The following is a 19,571-nucleotide window of genomic DNA, read 5'->3' as shown; positions in this document are numbered from 1 at the left end:
CCGAGTGGGACTGAGGGGGGTTCCAGAGTAGGCTGAGGGGGGCTGCCGGGATGGGCTGAGGGGGGTTCCAGGCTGAGGGGCTGCCAGACCAGGCTGAGGGGGCTGCCGGGACGGGCTCAGGGGTCTCCACTGGGATTGAGATGCAGTGCCAGCGTAGTGGCTGCAGAGACCCGGTCCTGAGGCCTGGGGGTGCAGAGGCTGCCTGGCAAGACAAGGGGTCAAAGCCCCCTCACTTTGGCTGGCAGGACGGGGCCAAGGCTGGGCCAAGGGAGAGCTCCTGCCTTGCCCTGCCCTGCCCGGGGCGTGGCCAGGACCAGACTTGGGGCATGGCAGGGGGCAGGAGCTGACACTGGGTGGTAGGGGCCAGAGGCCAAGTGCCCGACTCCAGGCCAGAGTGTGAGGCAGCGGAGCTGGCACCCCGGGCCCTGCTCCAGGCCTTGCTGCACCCAGCCAGGAGGAGAGAGGGCAGGAGCTGGGGTGGGGCGTACTCACTTGCAGCTGGCTCTGGCACTCGCACAGGGCCGCCTCCTCCTCTGGGAAGACACCGTGCCGGAGGGTTTTCTCCGACTCAGCCAGGTGGGCCAGGAACGAGTGCACCAGGGTGTGGAACTCCTCCGCCTGCACAGGACAGGAAGGGTTGGACTTGGCAGGGACCAGGCCAGCCAACCTGCCCAGGAGCCGGTGCCCCCTCTTGCCCAGCTCGACACCCCCGCGTGGCCAGGTGGCCTGCTGGCCCTGTCCCGGCTGAGGGGGCGGGGGAGTTAGCTCAGTCCGACACTCTCCGCAGACGTGCCAAAGGGCCGTGAGTCCCCAACAGCATCGCGCAGACTGGCCTGGTCTCCCTGGCAAGCTGCTTCGCAGTGACCCAGGCAGCCCGGGAAGCTGACCTAGTGAGACTGGTGCCATCCCTGCGTGGACCCTGCAATTTCAGGCTAAGAGCAGCTCCTGGGGGTTCAGCTCAAACCAACTGGGCACATGACTGAGCTAACCCGCAATGGCCTCTCCTGGACTGAAATCGGCACATCCACACTAGTGCCCAGGCTGCAACGCTCCTAATCAGAGTGGTGCTGTTTCCCTGCCTGAAGAGGGCCTGCAATAGTTCCCTCCGCCTGCCCTAAACAAACCTTCACATGCCTGCCTAGCCTGGGCCCCTGGTCATGGCTCCCTACCCTTCTGGCCTAGTCTTGGGTCCCAGCCCCACAGCCACGGCCCCCTGCCCTCCCTGCTAGTCTGGGCCCCCGGCCACAGCCCCCTGCCCTGCTTGCCTAGTCTGGGATCCCGGGCATGGGCCCCCGCTCTGCCTCCTAATCTGGGCCCCTGGCCCTCCCTGCTAGTCTGGACCCCCTGTCACAGCCCCCTGCCCTCCCTGCTAGTCTGGACCCCGTCACAGCCCCCTGCCCTCCCTGCTAGTCTGGACCCCCTGTCACAGCCCCCTGCCCTCCCTGCTAGTCTGGACCCCCTGTCACAGCCCCCTGCCCTCCCTGCTAGCCTGGACCCCCTGTCACAGCCCCCTGCCCTCCCTGCTAGTCTGGACCCCCTGCCATGGCCCCCTGCCCTTCCTGCTAGTCTGGGCCCTCGGCCCCCTGCCCTCCCTGCTAGTCTGGACCCCCTGTCACAGCCCCCTGCCCTCCCTGCTAGTCTGGGCCCTCGGCCCCCTGCCCTCCCTCCCTAGTCTGGACCCCCTGTCACAGCCCCCTGCCCTCCCTGCTAGTCTGGGCCCTCGGCCCCCTGCCCTCCCTGCTAGTCTGGACCCCCTGTCACAGCCCCCTGCCCTCCCTGCTAGTCTGGACCCCCTGTCACAGCCCCCTGCCCTCCCTGCTAGTCTGGACCCCCTGTCACAGCCCCCTGCCCTCCCTGCTAGTCTGGACCCCCTGTCACAGCCCCCTGCCCTTCCTGCTAGTCTGGACCCCCTGTCACAGCCCCCTGCCCTCCCTGCTAGTCTGGACCCCCTGTCACAGCCCCCTGCCCTCCCTGCTAGTCTGGACCCCCTGTCACAGCCCCCTGCCCTCCCTGCTAGTCTGGACCCCGTCACAGCCCCCTGCCCTCCCTGCTAGTCTGGACCCCGTCACAGCCCCCTGCCCTCCCTGCTAGTCTGGACCCCCTGCCATGGCCCCCTGCCCTTCCTGCTAGTCTGGACCCCGTCACAGCCCCCTGCCCTCCCTGCTAGTCTGGGCCCTCGGCCCCCTGCCCTCCCTGCTAGTCTGGACCCCCTGCCATGGTCCCCTGCCCTCCCTGCTAGTCTGGACCCCCTGTCACAGCCCCCTGCCCTCCCTGCTAGTCTGGACCCCCTGCCATGGCCCCCTGCCCTCCCTGCTAGTCTGGGCCCTCGGCCCCCTGCCCTCCCTGCCTAGTCTGGGGCCCACAGCCACGGCCCCCTGCCCCCCGTCTCTCCCTCCTCTCACCTGCTGTAACGAAGCCTCCAGCCGGCCCTGCTTGGAGATGGAGAGTTTGCAGATCAGGTCCCAGCGGCCGCTCAGCTCCTCCATTTGCTTCTGCAGCCACTGGGAGTCGACGCTGCTGCTGCCCCGCGTCAGGTCCCTCACCGAGCGCTTCAGCATCTTAATGCAGCTGGCTCGCTTGCCCAGCTCCTTCTGGAAAGCCTGCGGGGCAGAGCAGGTGTGGGCGGGGGTCCAGCTGGGGTGGGACCATGCAAGGTCCGTGTCAGAGCAGCTGCAGGGAGCCCTTGGCCCACAGCTCTGCTTGTCCGTGGGGCCCCAGGCATGGAACTGACTGTGACTCTCGCTGGGCACTCTCTTTGCCTGGGCGGCCGTGCCCAGCTGGGAGCCCAGGCTGCCAGGCGAGAGAGACGCCTGCTGGGGACTGTTGCGGCTGGAAGGTGCCAGGGAAACAGAGCGTCGGCATTTCTGGAAGAGCTCCTGCCCCAGCATGCATCAGTCTCGCATCCTGGGTGGGGATTGTGCATCCTGGAGAGTGTGGACAGGGGCAGGCAGAATCGGGGGACACGGCTGTGACAGTGCCCCCCATAAGGCTTTATGGAAATGTACTTATGAATATAAATATGACATAACTGGATTGTTTTACGCTACGTATGCTGTGTAACAGATCTCTGTAAAGGTCATGAGCTACTGAATCTAGTCATCCTATTTGTATCAATGGGTCATTGTTGTACTCAAAGTTATGGTTTTAAGTAGCCTCAGTAAAGCATTTGGGCAGCTTCTTTAGAAAGGAATTCGCAAGTTAAGTGCCCAATCAAGAAACACTTAACGGACAATGGATCTTGGAAGGCTCCAATCCACATAAGGAGCCTACCCGAGGACGTTCAAGGTAGCATGTGAATGGTGGCTGCTACCTGTAAGTTCTGAGTCATGCGTGGACATGTGACTCCAAAACTCCATCTTGGAGCTGGGATTCTACACAGGGGGCAGGAGGGGACCCCTGAGAGACCCCTCCATTTTGTCTTCAGCTGGCATAAGAGATAGTCTCTCCACCTCCATGAGATGCCTGAAAGAAACTGGAACAAAGGACACTAACCACAGGGGTGGGAGTGATTGCTGGACCCAGCCTAGGAGGCTAGTCTGTAAAAGAGGCTTATTGGAACATCTCTGAGGGCGAGATTTACCTGTATTCAGCTTCTTACTGAATTAGGCGTAGACTTGCGGGTTTTGTTTTATTTTGCCTGGTAATTCACTTTGTTCTGCCTGTTACTACTTGGAACCACTTAAACCACTTTGTATTTAATAAAATCACTTTTTACTTATTAGCCCAGAGTCTGTATTAATACCCAGGGAGGGGGGCAAACAGCTGTGCATCTCTATCAGTGTTACAGGGGGCGAACAACTTGTGAGTTTACCCTGCATAAGCTTTATCCAGGGCAAAAGAGATTTATTTGGGGTTTGGACCCCACTGGGAGCTGGGCAGCTGAGCGTTAGAGGCAGGAACACTTCCGTTAGCTGCTTTCAGTTAAGCTTGCAGTTTGTGGGACATGGTTCAGACCTGGGTCCGTGTTTGTGGCTGGCAAGCATGTTTGGCCCAAGCAGGCAGGGATCTGGAGTCCCAGGCTGGCAGGGAGAGCAGGGGCAGAAGCAGCCTTGGCACATGAGTTGGCAGCCCCAAGGGGGTCTCTGTGATCTAACCTGTCACAGCGGCACCAGAGGAATACAGACCCTGTGCTTGTCCATGAGGTCGCTGACCAGGTCGCGATCCCCCGCAACCGGCACCTCCTCACACAGCTGCGGCTCGGCCCGGTACAGCCAGTCCAGCAGGGCTTGCAGGGCGTCCGTGAACTTGCCCGAGAATAGCAGGCTCTCCTCCAGCTTGTGCTGCCTGAAAGGGAACAGGCGATGGGCAGCGACCACGCCATGCGCAGGCCTGGGGCAGGGAGATGGTCACGCTGCCCTGCGAAGGTTCATCCCCTAGCCAGGAGAGTGTGTGCAGAGTGGGGGCCATGCCCCTGCAGAGTGTGTGTGTGTGTATGTATGTGTGAGAGATGTGGGCCCCACCTCTGCTGTGTGTGTGTGTCATGTGGGCCCCGTCCCTGCAGCGTGCGTGTGTGTGTAAAATGGGGGCCCTGCCCCTGCAGTATGTGTGTGTGTGTAACATGGGCCTTCTCCTGCAGTGTGTATGTGTGGATTGGGGGCCCTGTCCCCGCAGTATGTGTGTGTGTGTAATGTGGACCCTGCGCCTGCAGTGTGTGTGTGTGTGTGTGTGTGTGTGTGTGTGTGTGTGTGTGTGTGTGTGATGTGGGCCCCGCCCCTGCAGTGTGTGTGTCATGTGGGCCCCGTCCCTGCAGCATGCGTGTGTGTGTAAAATGGGGGCCCTGCCCCTGCAGTATGCGTGTGTGTGTAACATGGGCCTTCTCCTGCAGTGTGTATGTGTGGATTGGGGGCCCTGTCCCCGCAGTATGTGTGTGTGTGTAATGTGGACCCTGCGCCTGCAGTGTGTGTGTGTGTGTGTGTGTGTCATGTGGGCCCCGCCCCTGCAGTGTGTGTGTGTGTGTGTGTGTGTGTGTGTGTGTGTGTGTGTGTGTGTGTGTGTTGTGGGCCTCGCCCTGCAATGTGTGTGTGTGTGTAATCTGGGCCCTGCCCCTGGAGTATGTGTTTGTGTGTGTGTGTATTGAGGTCCTTGCCCCAGCAGTGTGTGCGTGTGTTTCAAGTAGGGGCCCTGCCCCCGCAGTGTGTGTGTGGATTGAGGGCCCTGCCCCAGTAGCGCGTGTGTGTGTAATAGCCCCGCCCCTGCAGCGTGTGTGTGTAATGTGGGCCCTGCTCCCGCATTGTGTGTGTGTGGAGTGGGGTCCCTGCCCCCGCAGTGTGTGGGTGTGTGTGTGTGGAGTAGGGTCCCTGCCCCCGCAGTTTGTGTGTGGAGTGGGGGCCCAGCCCCTGCAGCGTGTGGGTGTGTGTGTGTGTCATGTGGGCCTCGCCCTGCAATGTGTGTGTGTATAATGTGGGCCCAGCCCGACACATGTGTGTGTAATGTGGGCCCCACCCCTGCAGCGTGTGTGTGTGTGGAGTGGGGTCCCTGCCCCCACAGTATGTGTATGTGGAGTGGGGGCCCAGCCCCTGCAGCGTGTGTGTGTGTGATGTGGGCCCCACCCCTGCAGCGTGTGTGTGTGTGGAGTAGGATCCCTGCCCCCGCAGTTTGTGTGTGGAGTGGGGGCCCAGCCCCTGCAGCGTGTGTGTGTGTGTGTGTGTGTCATGTGGGCCTCACCCTGCAATGTGTGTGTGTATAATGTGGGCCCAGCCCGACGCATGTGTGTGTAATGTGGGCCCCACCCCTGCAGCGTGTGTGTGTGTGGAGTGGGGTCCCTGCCCCCACAGTATGTGTATGTGGAGTGGGGGCCCAGCCCCTGCAGTGTGTGCATGACCCAGGGAGGGGAGAAGGTAAGAGTCAAAGGGGGGCATTTGTATGAATTTGCCAAGGTGCCAGTTAGATGTGAAAGCAGAAATCTACCTAACGAGCTGTGCCAAAGCGCTGAGTGTCACAGCCACTCCTGAGCTGGCCCCACAGGCAAACCTCGTTTCCCGGAGCCCAGGCAGCGCTACCTAAGTTAACACTAGGTTCATGGAAACATAGACTAACAGGGTCAGAAGGGCCCACAGCGCCCGCCACGATGCAGGATTGGTTGTGTCTAAACCATCCCAGACAGACGGCTCCAGCCTCCTTCAGAAACCTCCAGTGAAGGAGCTGCCACAACCTCCCCAGGCCCCTGCTCTGTCCCATTGTCCGACTGTTCTTACAGGTAGGAAGTTTTTCCTGAGATTTAATCTAAATCTGCTCTGCTGGAGTTTGACCCCATCGCCTCTTGTCCTGCCCTCTAGGGCCAGAGACAACAACTTTTCTCCATTTTGATGGCAGCCTTTCAAGTATCTGAAGACCCCGATCATGCCCCCCAATCTCCTCTTTTCCAAACTAGACATACCCAGGTCCTTCAGCCTTTGCTCGTATGGCTGCATTCCAGCCCTCTGATCATCTTTGTCACTCGCCTCTGGATCCTTTCCACTTTCTATATCATCTCTATACCTTGGTGACCAAAACTGGACACTGTTCTCCAGCTGAGGCCTAACCAGCGCTGAGTAGAGCGGCCCTATCACCTCCTGGGACTTGCATGCTGTGACTCTGTTAATGCAACCTGAAATACCATCTGCTTTTTTTGTAACAGCCTCACATTGCTGACTCATGTTGAGGTTGTGATCCACCACAACTCCCAGATCCTCCTCAGCTGTGCTGCTGCCAAGCCAGTTCTCCCCCCCTGTGATGTTGCACTCCATATGCTTTGTGGAAATATGCTTGGAGTGTGATCTAATGTAACTGGAATATGCTTAAGGTCTCTTGTAAGGTATCATTACAGAGCTTATTATCTACATAAGAACGGCCATACTGGGTCAGACCAAAGGTCCACCCAGCCCAGTATCCTGTCTGCCAACAGTGGCCAATGCCAGCCTCCCAAAGGGAGTGAACTTAGCAGGCAATGATCAAGTGATTTCTCTCCTGCCATCCATCTCCATCCTCTGATGAACAGAGACTAGGGACACCATTCCTTACCCTTCCTGGCTAATAGCCATTTATGGACTTAGCCACCATGAATTTATCCAGTTCTCTTTTAAATGCTGTTATAGCCCTAGTCTTCACAACCTCCTCAGGCAAGGAGTTCCACAAGTTGACTATGTGCTGTGTGAAGAAGAACTTCCTTTTATTTGTTTTAAACCTGCTGCCCAATAATTTCATTTGGTGGCCCCTAGTTCTTGTATTATGGGAATAAGTAAATAACTTTTCCTTATCGACTTTCTCCGCATCACTCATGATTTTATATACCTCTATCATATCCCCCCTTAGTCTCCTCTTGTCCAAGCTGAAGAGGCCTGGCCTCTTTAATCTTTCCTCATATGGGAACCTCTCCAAACCCCTAATCATTTTAGTTGCCCTTTTCTGAACCTTTTCTAGTGCCAGTATATCTTTTCTGAGGTGAGGAGACCACATCTGTACACAGTATTCGAGATGTGGGAGTACCATGGATTTATATAAGGGCAATAATATATTCTCTGTCTTATTCTCTATCCCCTTTTTAAAGATTCCTAACATCCTGTTTGCTTTTTTGACAGCCTCTGCACATTGCGTGGACATCTTCAGAGAAGTATCCACGATGACTCCAAGATCTCTTTCCTGACTCGTCGTAGCTAACTTAGCCCCCATCATATTGTATGTATAGTGGGGATTATTTTTTCCAATGTGCATTACTTTACATTTATCCACATTAAATTTCATTTGCCATTTTGTTGCCCAATCACTTAGTTTTGTGAGATCTTTTTGAAGTTCTTCACAGTCTGCTTTGATCTTAACTATCTTGAGCAGTTTAGTATCATCTGCAAACTTTGTCACCTCACTGCTTACCCTTTCCAGATCATTTATGAATAAATTGAATAGGATTGGTTCTAGGACTGACCCTTGGGGAACACCACTAGTTACCCCTCTCCATTCTGAGAATTTACCATTTATTCCTACCCTTTGTTCCCTGTCTTTTAACCAGTTCTTAGTCCATGAAAGGACCGTCCCTTTTATCCCATGACAACTTCATTTACATAAGAGCCTTTGGTGAGGGACCTTGTCAAAGGCTTTCTGGAAATCTAAGTACACTGGAAATCTACTGACTGTGTTCATCCTATTTGTATGTACGTATCATCCTTGTATCTAAAACTAGAAATATGAAGTTAACTCTGAGGTCCTATTGTAATTATGCGAAGTGTGGGCCATTAATGGTAGTTTAGAATCTTGATGGCTTCTATCAACTAGATCAATTGGTTGTAAATGGCTCTGTTTACTTGCAAACCTTCCTGTGTTCCCTGTGAGTCAGGCTGGAAAGAATGGAGGCTTGGGGGGGGGGGGGGTCTCACAGGACATGTGACCATGTCACCTGCTACTGGAATCCATCTTAAACCTGGTGCCTTTCCATTTAGAAGGAGGGGTGGGGACCCAGAGAGATAAAAGATTCCCGCCTTGTGCCAAAGCCATAAAAGGGGGTGGAACAGAACAAAGGGGGCTGCAGTCATGAGAAATCCCCTAGTTACCACCTGAGATGGAACAAGGGCTGTTCAGGGGAAAGGATGGGCCCAGACTAGGAACCAGTCTAGTCTGTGAAAGAAGCTTATTGGAACATCTCTGAGGGTGAGATTTACCTGTAAACAGTTTCGTAAATGTATTCAGCTTAGACTTATGTGTTTTGTTTTATTTTGCTTGGTAACTTACTTTGTTCTGTCTGTTATTACTTAAAACCACGTAAATTCTACTTTTTATACTTAATAAAATCACTTTTGTTTATTAACTAACCCAGAGTAAGCGATTAATACCTGGGGAAGCAAACAGCTGTGCATCTCTCTCTATCACTGTTATAGGGGGCGAACAATTTATGAGTTTACCCTGTATAAGCTGTATACAGAGTAAAATGGATTTATTTGGGGTTTGGATCCCATTGGGAGCTGGGTGTCTGGGTGCTGGAGATAGGTGACCTGCTGAGCAGTTTTCAGTTAAAGTCTGCAGCTTTGGAGGTGTGGTTCAGACCTGAGTCTGTGTTGCAGCAGGCTAGCGTGTCTGGCTCAACCAGGCAGGGTTCTGGAGTCCCAAGCTGGCAGGGAAAATGGGCTCAGGGGTCATTCCAGCACGTCAGGTGACAGTCTCAAGGGGGTCTCTGTGACCGAACCTGTCACACACACCTCAGTCCGTATTTGTGAATTTGGTTTTTCTTCCCTAAGTGGAGCACTTTCCATTTCTCTTTGCTGAATTTTATTTTGTTGTCTATAACCCCATTCTCAAATTTATCAAGATCCATCTGAAATTCAGCTCTATCTGCCAAAGGCTTGGCAACCCGTCTCCCCTCACTCCCCAGCAATTTGTCATCTTTAAGCTAGATCAGTATGCTCTCTATTCCTACATCCAGGTCATTAATAAAGATGCTAAACACCGGACCCAGAACAGATCCCTGTGGAACCCCACCTGAGACCTCCGTCCAATCTGACATCATTCCATTAATAGCTCCTCTTTCTTTGCGGTTCTGTATCCACTTTATGGTAGTTCTGCCAAGCCACATTTCTCCAGCTGACTTATCAGAATGTCACGTGGGACTGTGTCAAGAGTCTGGCTGAAGTCCAGATATATTACATCCACCGCATGCCCCCTAGCCACCAAACCAGTTACCCTGTCAAAGAAGGAAATCAAGGTGGTTTGTTCTTGGTAAATCCAAGCTGGCTGCTAGTGATCACCCCTTCATCCTCCAGGTACTTGCAATTTTTCAGGTCACCTTTTCACTTGAACAGCATTTCTCAGCTCAGCACACTTGGCTATTCTGAACCACTCGGCAATGTATCAGTTTACACAGAACCACGTCCGTGTGCCATCAACAGTCAGAACCCAGGGGCTGCCCAACCCTGCGGACAGACTCTCCTCTTGTCCAGGCTCACAGGACAAAGAAGAGTCAATGGAACCAAAGAAACTGCAGCATCTCCAGTGCAACCAATGCTCAGACAAGTCAAGTGGAAAGGTCTCCGCCTCATCGCAGGGGTAAGGGAAGAAGAAGTGGTTAGTTTTGTTCCCAAGACGGGATTCCTCTCTCTGGCCTTTAACAAGAATCAGGGCAGGTTACCCTGCTGAGCACACATTCTTCAGCGGGAGCACACGGCTCCAGAGTTCAGGTTCTAACGTATGCAGTACCAGCAGTTCTCAACCAGGGCTCTGGGGCCCCTTGGGGGGCCATGAGCCAATCTCAGGGGCCCCGCCAAAATAAACCAGAGAGCAGGGCAAATGCTAGACTCACTGGGGCCCAGGGCAGAAAGCTGAAGCCTGAGCCCTGCTGCCTGGGGCTGAAGCTGAAGCCCAAGAAACTTAGTTTCGTGGGGCCCTCTGTGGTGTGGGGCCCTGGGCAATGGTCCTGCTTGATACCCCCTAACACCGGCCCTGGCTTTTAATCTACTAAAAAACAGTTGTTGTGGCACAGATGGGCCACAGACATCTTAGAGCACGTTGGTGGGGCCAGGGCAGGCTTTAGGAAGTGTGAGGCCCGATTCAAATACCCGGCGGCGGTCCAGGTCTTTGGCGGCTTTGAAGGACCCGCCACCAAAGTGCAGCCAAAGACCCAGAACGAGTGAAGGACCCGCCACCTAAGTGCAGCCGAAGACCCGGAGCAGGTGAAGGACCTGCCGCTGAAGTGCCACCGAAGACCCGGACCGCCGCCGGGTGAGTAAAAATTAAAAAGTCAGGCGCTCTTCTTTAGGGTGTGGGGCCCGATTTGGGGGAATCAGCCTAAAGCCGGCCCTGGGCGAGGCCTCCTAAAGAAGAAGTTTGAGAACCCCTGTGCTGTAAGCAGGCCCTACTCCCTCCTTCATTCCTCCAAGCCAACCGGGCTGAGATGTGAGCTCCGGCTTCTGACGTCATCTGTTCCAATGCCAGGGCCCACACTCTTAAACGGGCAGTAAAGACCAGGGCGCCTCACTCCCGGAGACGCACTGGAAGGGGATGGTAAATATGGCACCTGAGCTTGGAGATTTGCACGGCTCCTGGGTGGCATAGCGGAGTCTCAGACCCTGCTTCATTTGTAAGGAGAGAGGAGCCAGGGCTCTGAACGGCCAGGCCCGGAGGCGCTGGAGCTGTGAACAGCCAGGCCCTGAGGTGCCAGGGCTCTGAACGGCCAGGCCCGGAGGTGCTGGAGCTGTGAACAGCCAGGCCCTGAGGTGCCAGGGCTCTGAACGGCCAGGCCCGGAGGTGCTGGAGCTGTGAACAGCCAGGCCTTGAGGTGCCAGGGCTCTGAACGGCCAGGCCCGGAGGTGCTGGAGCTGTGAACAGCCAGGCGTTGAGGTGCCAGGGCTCTGAACGGCCAGGCTCGGAGGTGCTGGAGCTCTGAACGGCCAGGCTCGGAGGTGCTGGAGCTGTGAACGGCCAGGCTCTGAGGTGCCAGGGCTCTGAACGGCCAGGCTCGGAGGTGCCAGGGCTCTGAACTGTGAAGCCCAGAGGTGCCGGGGCTCTGAACTGCAAAGCCCAGAGGTGCCAGGCTCTGAACCGTCAGGCCTGGAGGCACCGGGGCTCTGAACGGCCAGTTGTGAAAAGACCCCACCAAATGACCTTTCTGACTGGAGGGGAACCAGGGTCCAAACACCAGGCTCTGTGCTCCACCCACGGCTGACCAGCCGGCCCATGTTCCACAGACATCAACAAAAGCCGGATCCCCCCTTTTCTAGTCTCCCTCGCCTGCAGCTTGTGCCAGTCTGGCTGGAGATGGGCGCACCTGGACAACGTGAATTACCCTCCCCTGGGCAGCACAGTAAGGTTATTCTGGGAATAAATGGCTCTGCTAGTTCGAGGGTGACGTGCAGGGTTTGAGTCCGTTTGTTCTGCACGAACGTAAAGGCTAGTTTTCAGTTCCTATGCTCGATGAACTTCCCCTCTGGGGTGCCTGCCAAGGAGCCGAGAGCCCCCGGTCACTGCAGAGCAGAGCCATAAACCTGCATCGCTGGCCTCATGCTGCACACAGGAAGATTTACAACTTTAACTCTTTTGACCCTTGACATCCATCCAACATATCCCAAGGGCGGAGGAGGGAAGAGAAGATGGGGCACAAGCACCAGCGGGGGGGGTGGCAGGATCTCAGGCCCTGCACAGGGACCCAGCACCCCTGGGTCCTGGCCCAGCAGAGACCAGTGCCAGTAGGACTAGGGCAGAACACCAGCCTCACCTCTCCACAGCCCGGCCACCCACGTCGTCCCAGCGCTCCTTTAGCTCCCCCAGCAGCTCCTCCAGCAGCTGCACGTCCTCGGTCAGCTGGGCCCTCTCCCGCAACAAGCGCCCACTGCGCAGCGTGGCCTCATACACGGGACGCTTGGAGTGCAGCAGCTTCTGGAACTCCTGCAGCACCGGGGAGGGCGGGTTAGTCCAGGAGAAATGGGCAGGGGCTGGAGACTAGGACTGGTGGGTCAGCCCCAGGGAGATGGGTCAGGGGAGCATGCGGGTCGGCCCAGGGGAGATGGGCAGGGGCTGCGTGGATGGAGCTGGGGAGCCCAGGGGAGTCTCCTGCACCTCAGGAGTCCTTGCCAAGGTGGGAAGTCCCCGGTGGGGAGAGAGCTCCTGGAGAAATGCCCCAGTTCTGCCTGGGCTGGGCCCGACTGGGCCGAGCCAGCCTTGAAAGCCGGAGCCCCGGGGGAAGCCCCCTCAGCCCCTTTGTGGAGAGGAGGAGTCTACGCAACTCCATTCTCAGCATGGAGCAGCTTCCCCGGCGCAACTCCTCCCTAGATTCTGTCCCCTACCTCCCACCCCCCGCCAGCTCCCGCAAGCACCTCCCAACATGCCCAGCCCCTCACCCCAAGCCTCCTTGGGCTGTGTCATAAACAGATGGTTAAGGGTTAATGTCTCTTTTACCTGTAAAGGGTTAAGAAACTCAGTGAACCTGGCTGACACCTGACCAGAGGACCAATTGGGGGACAAGATACTTTGAAAGCTCGGTGGAGGGAAGTCTTTGTTTGTGCTCTTTGTTTTGTGGGTTGTTCGCTCTTGGGGCTAAGAGGGACCAGACGTGCAACCAGGTCTTTCTCCAATCTTTCTGAAACAGTCTCTCATGTTCAAAATACTAAGTACGAGCTAGAAAAGGCAGATTACTCTCATGTTTGTTTTCTTAACTTGCAAACATGTATTTTACTGAAAGAATTTTTACCTCTGTTTGCTGTAACTTGTATCTTGGGCTAAGGGGGAGGGAGTCCCTCTAGTCTATATAAGCTGAAGACCCTGTAAACATTTTCCATCCTGGTTTTACAGAGATAATTTTTACTTTTTCTTTCTTTAATTAAAAGCTTTCTTTTTTAAGAACCTGATTGATTTTTTTCCTTGTTTAAGACCCCAGGGGATTGGGTCTAAACTCACCAGGGGATTGGTGGGGGGAAAGGAGGTGGGGGGAAGGTTAATTCCTCTCTGTTTTAAGATCCAAGGAGTTCGGATCAGTGTAGCCTCTCAGGGTAACCCAGGGAGGGGAAAGTCTGGGAGGGGGAAGGAGGGGGAATGGTTTATTTCTCCTTGTTTTAAGACCCAAGGGGGTTGGGTCCGGGGTCCCCCAGGGAAGGTTTTGGGGGGACAGGGAGTATACCAGACACTGGAATTTCTGGTTGGTGGCAGCGCTAACAGATCTAAGCTAGGAATTAAGCTTAGAAGGGTCCATGCAGGTCCCCACTTTTTGGACGCTAATGTTCAAAGTGGGAAAAATACCTTGACGTGGTGTACAGCGGTGGGATTTCTAGGACCAAAAGCCAGCGAGGTTTTTTTTCTCCCATGTCTGGCTGCTTGAAAGCAGGCTGAGAGGGGTAGGATTTAAAAGTCAAAGCCAGTGGGTTTTTTTCCTCTCCTTTCTGGCTGTTCAGAAGGCAGCCTGAGGGCAGAGGTGTTAAGTTTTTAACAAGGGTCTTTGTTAAAAAGGAGGCTCAAGCTGTGAGCCAGCAGACACCAGCAAAAAGCATTTACAAGAGAATTGGTTTTTTTCTTCCTAACTCTCCGGCATAGCTAGCTAGAAAATCTCTGTTAACCAAGCAGCCCCGAGGGAGCAGCCTGAGCTGCAGCATTCCAGGCAGTAAGCTGCAGAGGGGGCAGCCAGCTCAAGAAAGCAGGAACAACGAGTTCCAAGGAAGCCATTAAACAGGACCAGGCAAGACTAGAAGCCATAGAGAAAGACAACGAACATAGGAGACGGATGGAACTAATTAATGCAGAAATAGCCAAGGAAGAGGCAGCCCACAAAAGAGAAGAACAAGCCAAAGAGGCTGCCCATAGGAGAGAGAGAGAGATGAAACAAAGAGCTGGAGCTCCAAAGGGAGGCCCACCAGCAGGCCATGGAATTGGCAAAGGCTAAGCAGAATGACACAGCCACCCCAACAACCCTTCTCCAGGTACTGTTCCCCATCCCAGAAAATTCCCCACCTACAAGGCAGGTGATGACACTGAGGCCTTCTTAGAAAATTTTGAAAGGACCTGCCATGGGTACAACATCTCTGCAGACCAGTACATGATAGAGCTGAGGCCACAGCTCAGTGGACCCTTAGCAGAGGTGGCGGCTGAAATGCCTAAGGAGAACAGGAACAATTATGAACTGTTTCAAACCAAGGCCAGAATCAGAATGGGGCTAACACCTGAGCATGCCCGTCGGCGGTTCAGAGCCCTAAGGTGGAAACCAGACGTGTCATTTACCCGACACGCCTACCAGATTGGAAAAAATTGGGATGCCTGGATATCAGGAACAAATGTTAAATCTCTGGACGAGCTGTCCCTCCTGATGCAAATGGAGCAGTTCTTAGAAGGTGTTCCTGAGGAAATAGAAAGGTACATCCTAGATGGAAAACCCAAAACTGTAACCGAGGCGGGGGAGATTGGAGCCAGATGGGTGGAAGTGGCAGAAAAGAAAAAAGCTACTAGAAAGGGAAGCAAATATCACATGGGGCAAACAGACAATAAACCCTATCACCGAGGGCAACCCAAGACCCCACCTACAACCCAAGGAAAGCCCCAGACTCCCTATTGTCCCACCTCACCAGTCTCCAGCAACCTGCCTTGGCCCAGCGACCAGTCATCTGGGCGATGTTTTAAATGTAATCAACTGGGACATATAAAGGCCAACTGCCCCAAGAACCCCAACCGAGTGCAGTTCATTACACCACCATCACACCAAAGATCCCCACGCCCAGATGCCTCTCAAATACCCTCAGAGCGAAGGGAAACTTTGAGAATGGGCGGAAAGAAGGTTATCGCATGGAGAGACATGGGGGCACAAGTGTCAGCTATCCACCAATCCTTAGTGGACCTCAAATTCATCAACCCAGAGGCCCAAGTGACAATTTACCCATTTATGTCCAAATCTGTAGACTTGCCTACAGCTGAACTGCCTGTCCAATACAAGGGCTGGTCAGGAATGTGGACTTTTGCAGTCTGTGACAATTATCCCATCCCCATGCTACTGGGGGAAGACTTGGTCAACCAGATAAAGCGGGCCAAGAGGGTGAATGGTTAAACGCAGCTAAGCCAGGCAAGGTTCCAGACCCACCCTTGTTCCTGAGCCATCCACAAGGGCCCCGTCTGTATTACCAAAGACCCAGAGAGAGGTGGTGGACCCGGATCCCCTGCCAAGACGGCAACAGCCATAGTGCATCCAGTCCCAGAACTGGAACTGGAAAAGCAACCAGCACCAGAACCGCTGCCAGCACTGATGCCAGTGCTTGCAAACCCATCTACAACTCCAACAATAGAGGGCAACAGCGGGCCTGAACTGGCAGAAGCAGCAGACAACCCTACCCAAGAGGCTCAGCCAGAGCCTGAAATACCCTCAGGTGCACCAGCAGAGAGCGGTTCACCATCAACGAAAACAACCCCATCACCTACATCGCTTCCAGAGGGACCAAGCCCAAGTCCACAGTCTAAGGAGGAACTGGTGTCTCCAGCCTCAAGGGAACAGTTCCAGACTGAACAGGAAACAGATGACAGCCTTCAGAAAGCTTGGGCGGCGGCAGGGAGCACCCCACCGCCTCTCAGCTCTGCTCACTGATCCCGGTTTGTGATAGACCAAGGACTTTTATACAAGAAAATTCTTTCTGGTGGACACCGGGAAGAATGGCAGCCGCAAAAACAGTTGGTGGTTCCAACAAAGTACCGGGGAAAGCTCTTAAGCTTAGCCCATGATCATCCCAGTGGCCATGCCGGGGTGAACAGAACCAAAGACAGGTTGGGGAAGTCCTTCCACTGGGAGGGGATGGGCAAGGACGTTGCCAAGTATGTCCGGTCTTGTGAGGTATGCCAAAGGGTGGGAAAGCCCCAAGACCAGGTCAAAGCCCCTCTCCAGCCACTCCCCATAATTGAGGTCCCATTTCAGCGAGTAGCTGTGGATATTCTGGGTCCTTTCCCAAAAAAGACACCCAGAGGAAAGCAGTACATACTGACTTTTGTGGACTTTGCTACCCGATGGCCAGAAGCTGTAGCTCTAAGCAACACCATGGCTAAAACTGTGTGCCAGGCCCTAACAGACATTTTTGCCAGGGTAGGTTGGCCCTCCGACATCCTTACAGATTCAGGAACTAATTTCCTGGCAGGGACCATGAAAGATCTGTGGGAAGCTCATGGGGTGAATCACGTGGTTGCCACCCCGTACCACCATCAAACCAATGGCCTGGTGGAAAGGTTTAATGGAACTTTGGGGGCCATGATACGTAAATTCGTAAATGAACACTCCAATGATTGGGACCTAGTGTTGCAGCAGTTGCTTTTTGCCTACAGGGATGTACCACATCCCAGTTTAGGGTTTTCACCGTTTGAACTTGTGTATGGCCACAAGGTTAAGGGGCCATTACAGTTGGTGAAGCAGCAATGGGAGGGGTTTACACCTTCTCCAGGAACTAATATTCCAGACTTTGTAAGCAACCTACAAAGCACCCTCCGACACTCTTTAGCCCTTGCTAAAGAAAACCTAAAGGATGCTCAGAAAGAGCAAAAGGCCTGGTATGATAAACATACCAGAGAGCGTTCCTTCAAGGTAGGAGACCAGGTTATGGTCTTGAAGGCGCAACAGGCCCATAAGATGGAAGCGTCATGGGAAGGGCCATTCACGGTCCAAGAGCGCCTGGGAGCTGTTAACTATCTCATAGCATTTCCCATCTCCACCCTAAAGCCTAAAGTGTACCATGTTAATTCTCTCAAGCTCTTTTATTTCAAAGACTTAAAGGTTTGTCACTTTAAAGCCCAGGGAGAAGATGACGCTGAGTGGCCTGATGGTGTCTACTACGACGGAAAAAGTGACAGTGGCGTGGAAGAGGTGATCCTCTCTACAACCTTGAAACGTCTGCAGCGGCAACAGATCAAGAAGCTGTGCACTAGCTTTGCCCCATTGTTCTCAGCTACCCTAGGACGGACTGAACGGGCATACCACTCCATTGACACATGTAATGCTCACCCAATTAGAACCCCACCCTACCGGGTGTCTCCTCAAGCCCAAGCTGCTATAGAATGGGAGATCCAGAACATGCTACAGATGGGTATAATCCGCCCCTCTACCAGTGCATGGGCATCTCCAGTGGTTCTGGTACCCAAACCAGATGGGGAAATACGCTTTTGCGTCGACTACCGTAAGCTAAATGCTGTAACTCGTCCCAACAACTATCCAATGCCACGCACCGATGAGCTATTGGAGAAATGGGGACGTGCCCAGTTCTCTACAATAGACTTAACCAAGGGGTACTGGCAAGTACCGTTCGATGAACCCGCCAAAGGTCAGCCTTCATCACCTATGCAGGGGTGTATGAATTTAATGTGCTTCCTTTCGGGCTGCGAAATGCACCCGCCACCTTCCAAAGACTGGTGGATGGTCTCCTAGCAGGATTGGGAGAATCTGCAGTTGCCTACCTCGATGATGTGGCCATTTTTTCTGATTCATGGGCTGAACACCTAGAACACCTGGAAAAAGTCTTTGAGCGCATCAGGCAGGCAGGACTAACTGTTAAGGCTAAAAAGTGTCAAACAGGCCAAAACAGAGTGACTTACCTGGGACACCAGGTGGGTCAAGAAACAATAAACCCCCTACAGGCCAAGGTGGATGCTATCCAAAAGTGGCCTGTCCCAAAGTCAAAGTAACAGGTCCAATCCTTCTTAGGCTTGGCCGGGTATTACAGGCGATTTGTGCCACACTACAGCCAAATCGCTGCCCCACTGACCGACCTGACCAAAAAGACCCAGCAGAATGCAGTTAAGTGGACTGATGAGTGTCAGAAGGCCTTTACCCAGCTTAAGGCTACACTCATATCTGACCCTGTGCTAAAGGCCCCAGACTTTGATAAACCATTCCTATTAACCACAGATGCATCTGAGTGTGGTGTGGGAGCAGTTTTAATACAGGAAGGACCAGATCAAAACTTCCATCCTGTTGTGTTTCTCAGCAAGAAACTGTCTGAGAGGGAAAGTCACTGGTCAGTCAGTGAAAAAGAATGCTACGCCATTGTGTACACCCTGGAAAAGCTACACCCATATGTTTGGGGATGGCGCTTCCAGCTACAAACTGACCATGCGCGCTAAAGTGGCTTCATACTGCCAAGGGAAACAACAAAAAACTTCTTCGATGGAGTTTAGCTCTCCAAGATTTTGATTTTGAAATTCAACATATTTCAGGAACTTCTAACAAAGTAGCTGATGCACTCTCTCGTGAAAGTTTCCCAGAATCAACTGGTTAAAAATTGTCCTTGAAATGTGGAAAATCTTGTAGTTTTACATAATTAGTAGTATATGTAAAGGTGCATGTGTTTTATTAATCTGTTTATTCAAAAGTTCTAGGAAAAAATCACCGCCAGTGGGTTCCACACTGTCTGAGATTTGGGGGGCGTGTCATAAACAGATGGTTAAGGGTTAATGTCTCTTTTACCTATAAAGGATTAAGAAGCTCAGTGAACCTGGCTGACCCCTGACCAGAGCACCTGTCGGGGGACAAGATACTTTCAAATCTTGGTGGAGGGAAGTCTTTGTTTGTGCTGTTCTGTTTGTTGGTTGTTCGCTCTTGGGGCTAAGAGGGACCAGACATGCAACCAGGTCTTTCTCCAATCTTTCTGAAACAGTCTCTCATGTTCAAAATACTAAGTACTAGCTAGAAAAGGCAGATTAGTCTCATGTTTGTTTTCTTAACTTGCAAACGTGTATTTTACTGGAAGAATTTTTACCTCTGTTTGCTGTAACTTGTATCTTGGGCTAAGGGGGAGGGAGTCCCTCTAGTCTATATAAGTTGAAGACCCTGTAAACATTTCCATCCTGGTTTTACAGAGATAATTTTTACTTTTTCTTTCTTTAATTAAAAGCTTTCTTTTTTAAGAACCTGATTGATTTTTTTCCATGTTTAAGACCCAAGGGGATTGGGTCTAAACTCACCAAGGGATTGGTGGGGGGAAAGGAGGTGGGGGGAAGGTTAATTTCTCTCTGTTTTAAGATCCAAGGAGTCTGGATCAGTGTAGCCTCTCAGGGTAACCCAGGGAGGGGAAAGTCTGGGAGGGGGAAGGAGGGGGAATGGTTATTTCTCCTTGTTTTAAGACCCAAGGGGGTTGGGTCCGGGGTCCCCCAGGGAAGGTTTTGAGGGGACAGGG

At 53.5% G+C, this 19,571-nt stretch overlaps 1 protein-coding gene across 3 annotated transcripts in view; it reads right to left on the bottom strand.

The window, feature by feature from the left end:
• Positions 1-19,571, bottom strand: part of LOC115647244 (dystonin-like) — a 145,772-nt gene that overhangs the window by 32,640 nt on the left and 93,561 nt on the right. For all 3 annotated transcript variants that reach the window (XM_030554119.1, XM_030554121.1, XM_030554120.1), the window contains 4 exons: positions 12,170-12,339; positions 4,125-4,284; positions 2,403-2,600; positions 493-618 (listed from right to left, as the gene is read on the bottom strand). In XM_030554119.1, coding sequence (XP_030409979.1) covers positions 493-618; positions 2,403-2,600; positions 4,125-4,284; positions 12,170-12,339 — 654 coding nt within the window. The remainder of the gene's footprint in view (positions 1-492; positions 619-2,402; positions 2,601-4,124; positions 4,285-12,169; positions 12,340-19,571) is intronic.

The sequence above is a fragment of the Gopherus evgoodei genome, chromosome 2 (genome assembly GCF_007399415.2).
Source record: "Gopherus evgoodei ecotype Sinaloan lineage chromosome 2, rGopEvg1_v1.p, whole genome shotgun sequence".
Classification (NCBI taxonomy): domain Eukaryota; kingdom Metazoa; phylum Chordata; order Testudines; family Testudinidae; genus Gopherus; species Gopherus evgoodei.
Note: the sequence above shows the minus strand (reverse complement) of the source record. Positions and strands in the feature narration are given on the sequence as shown.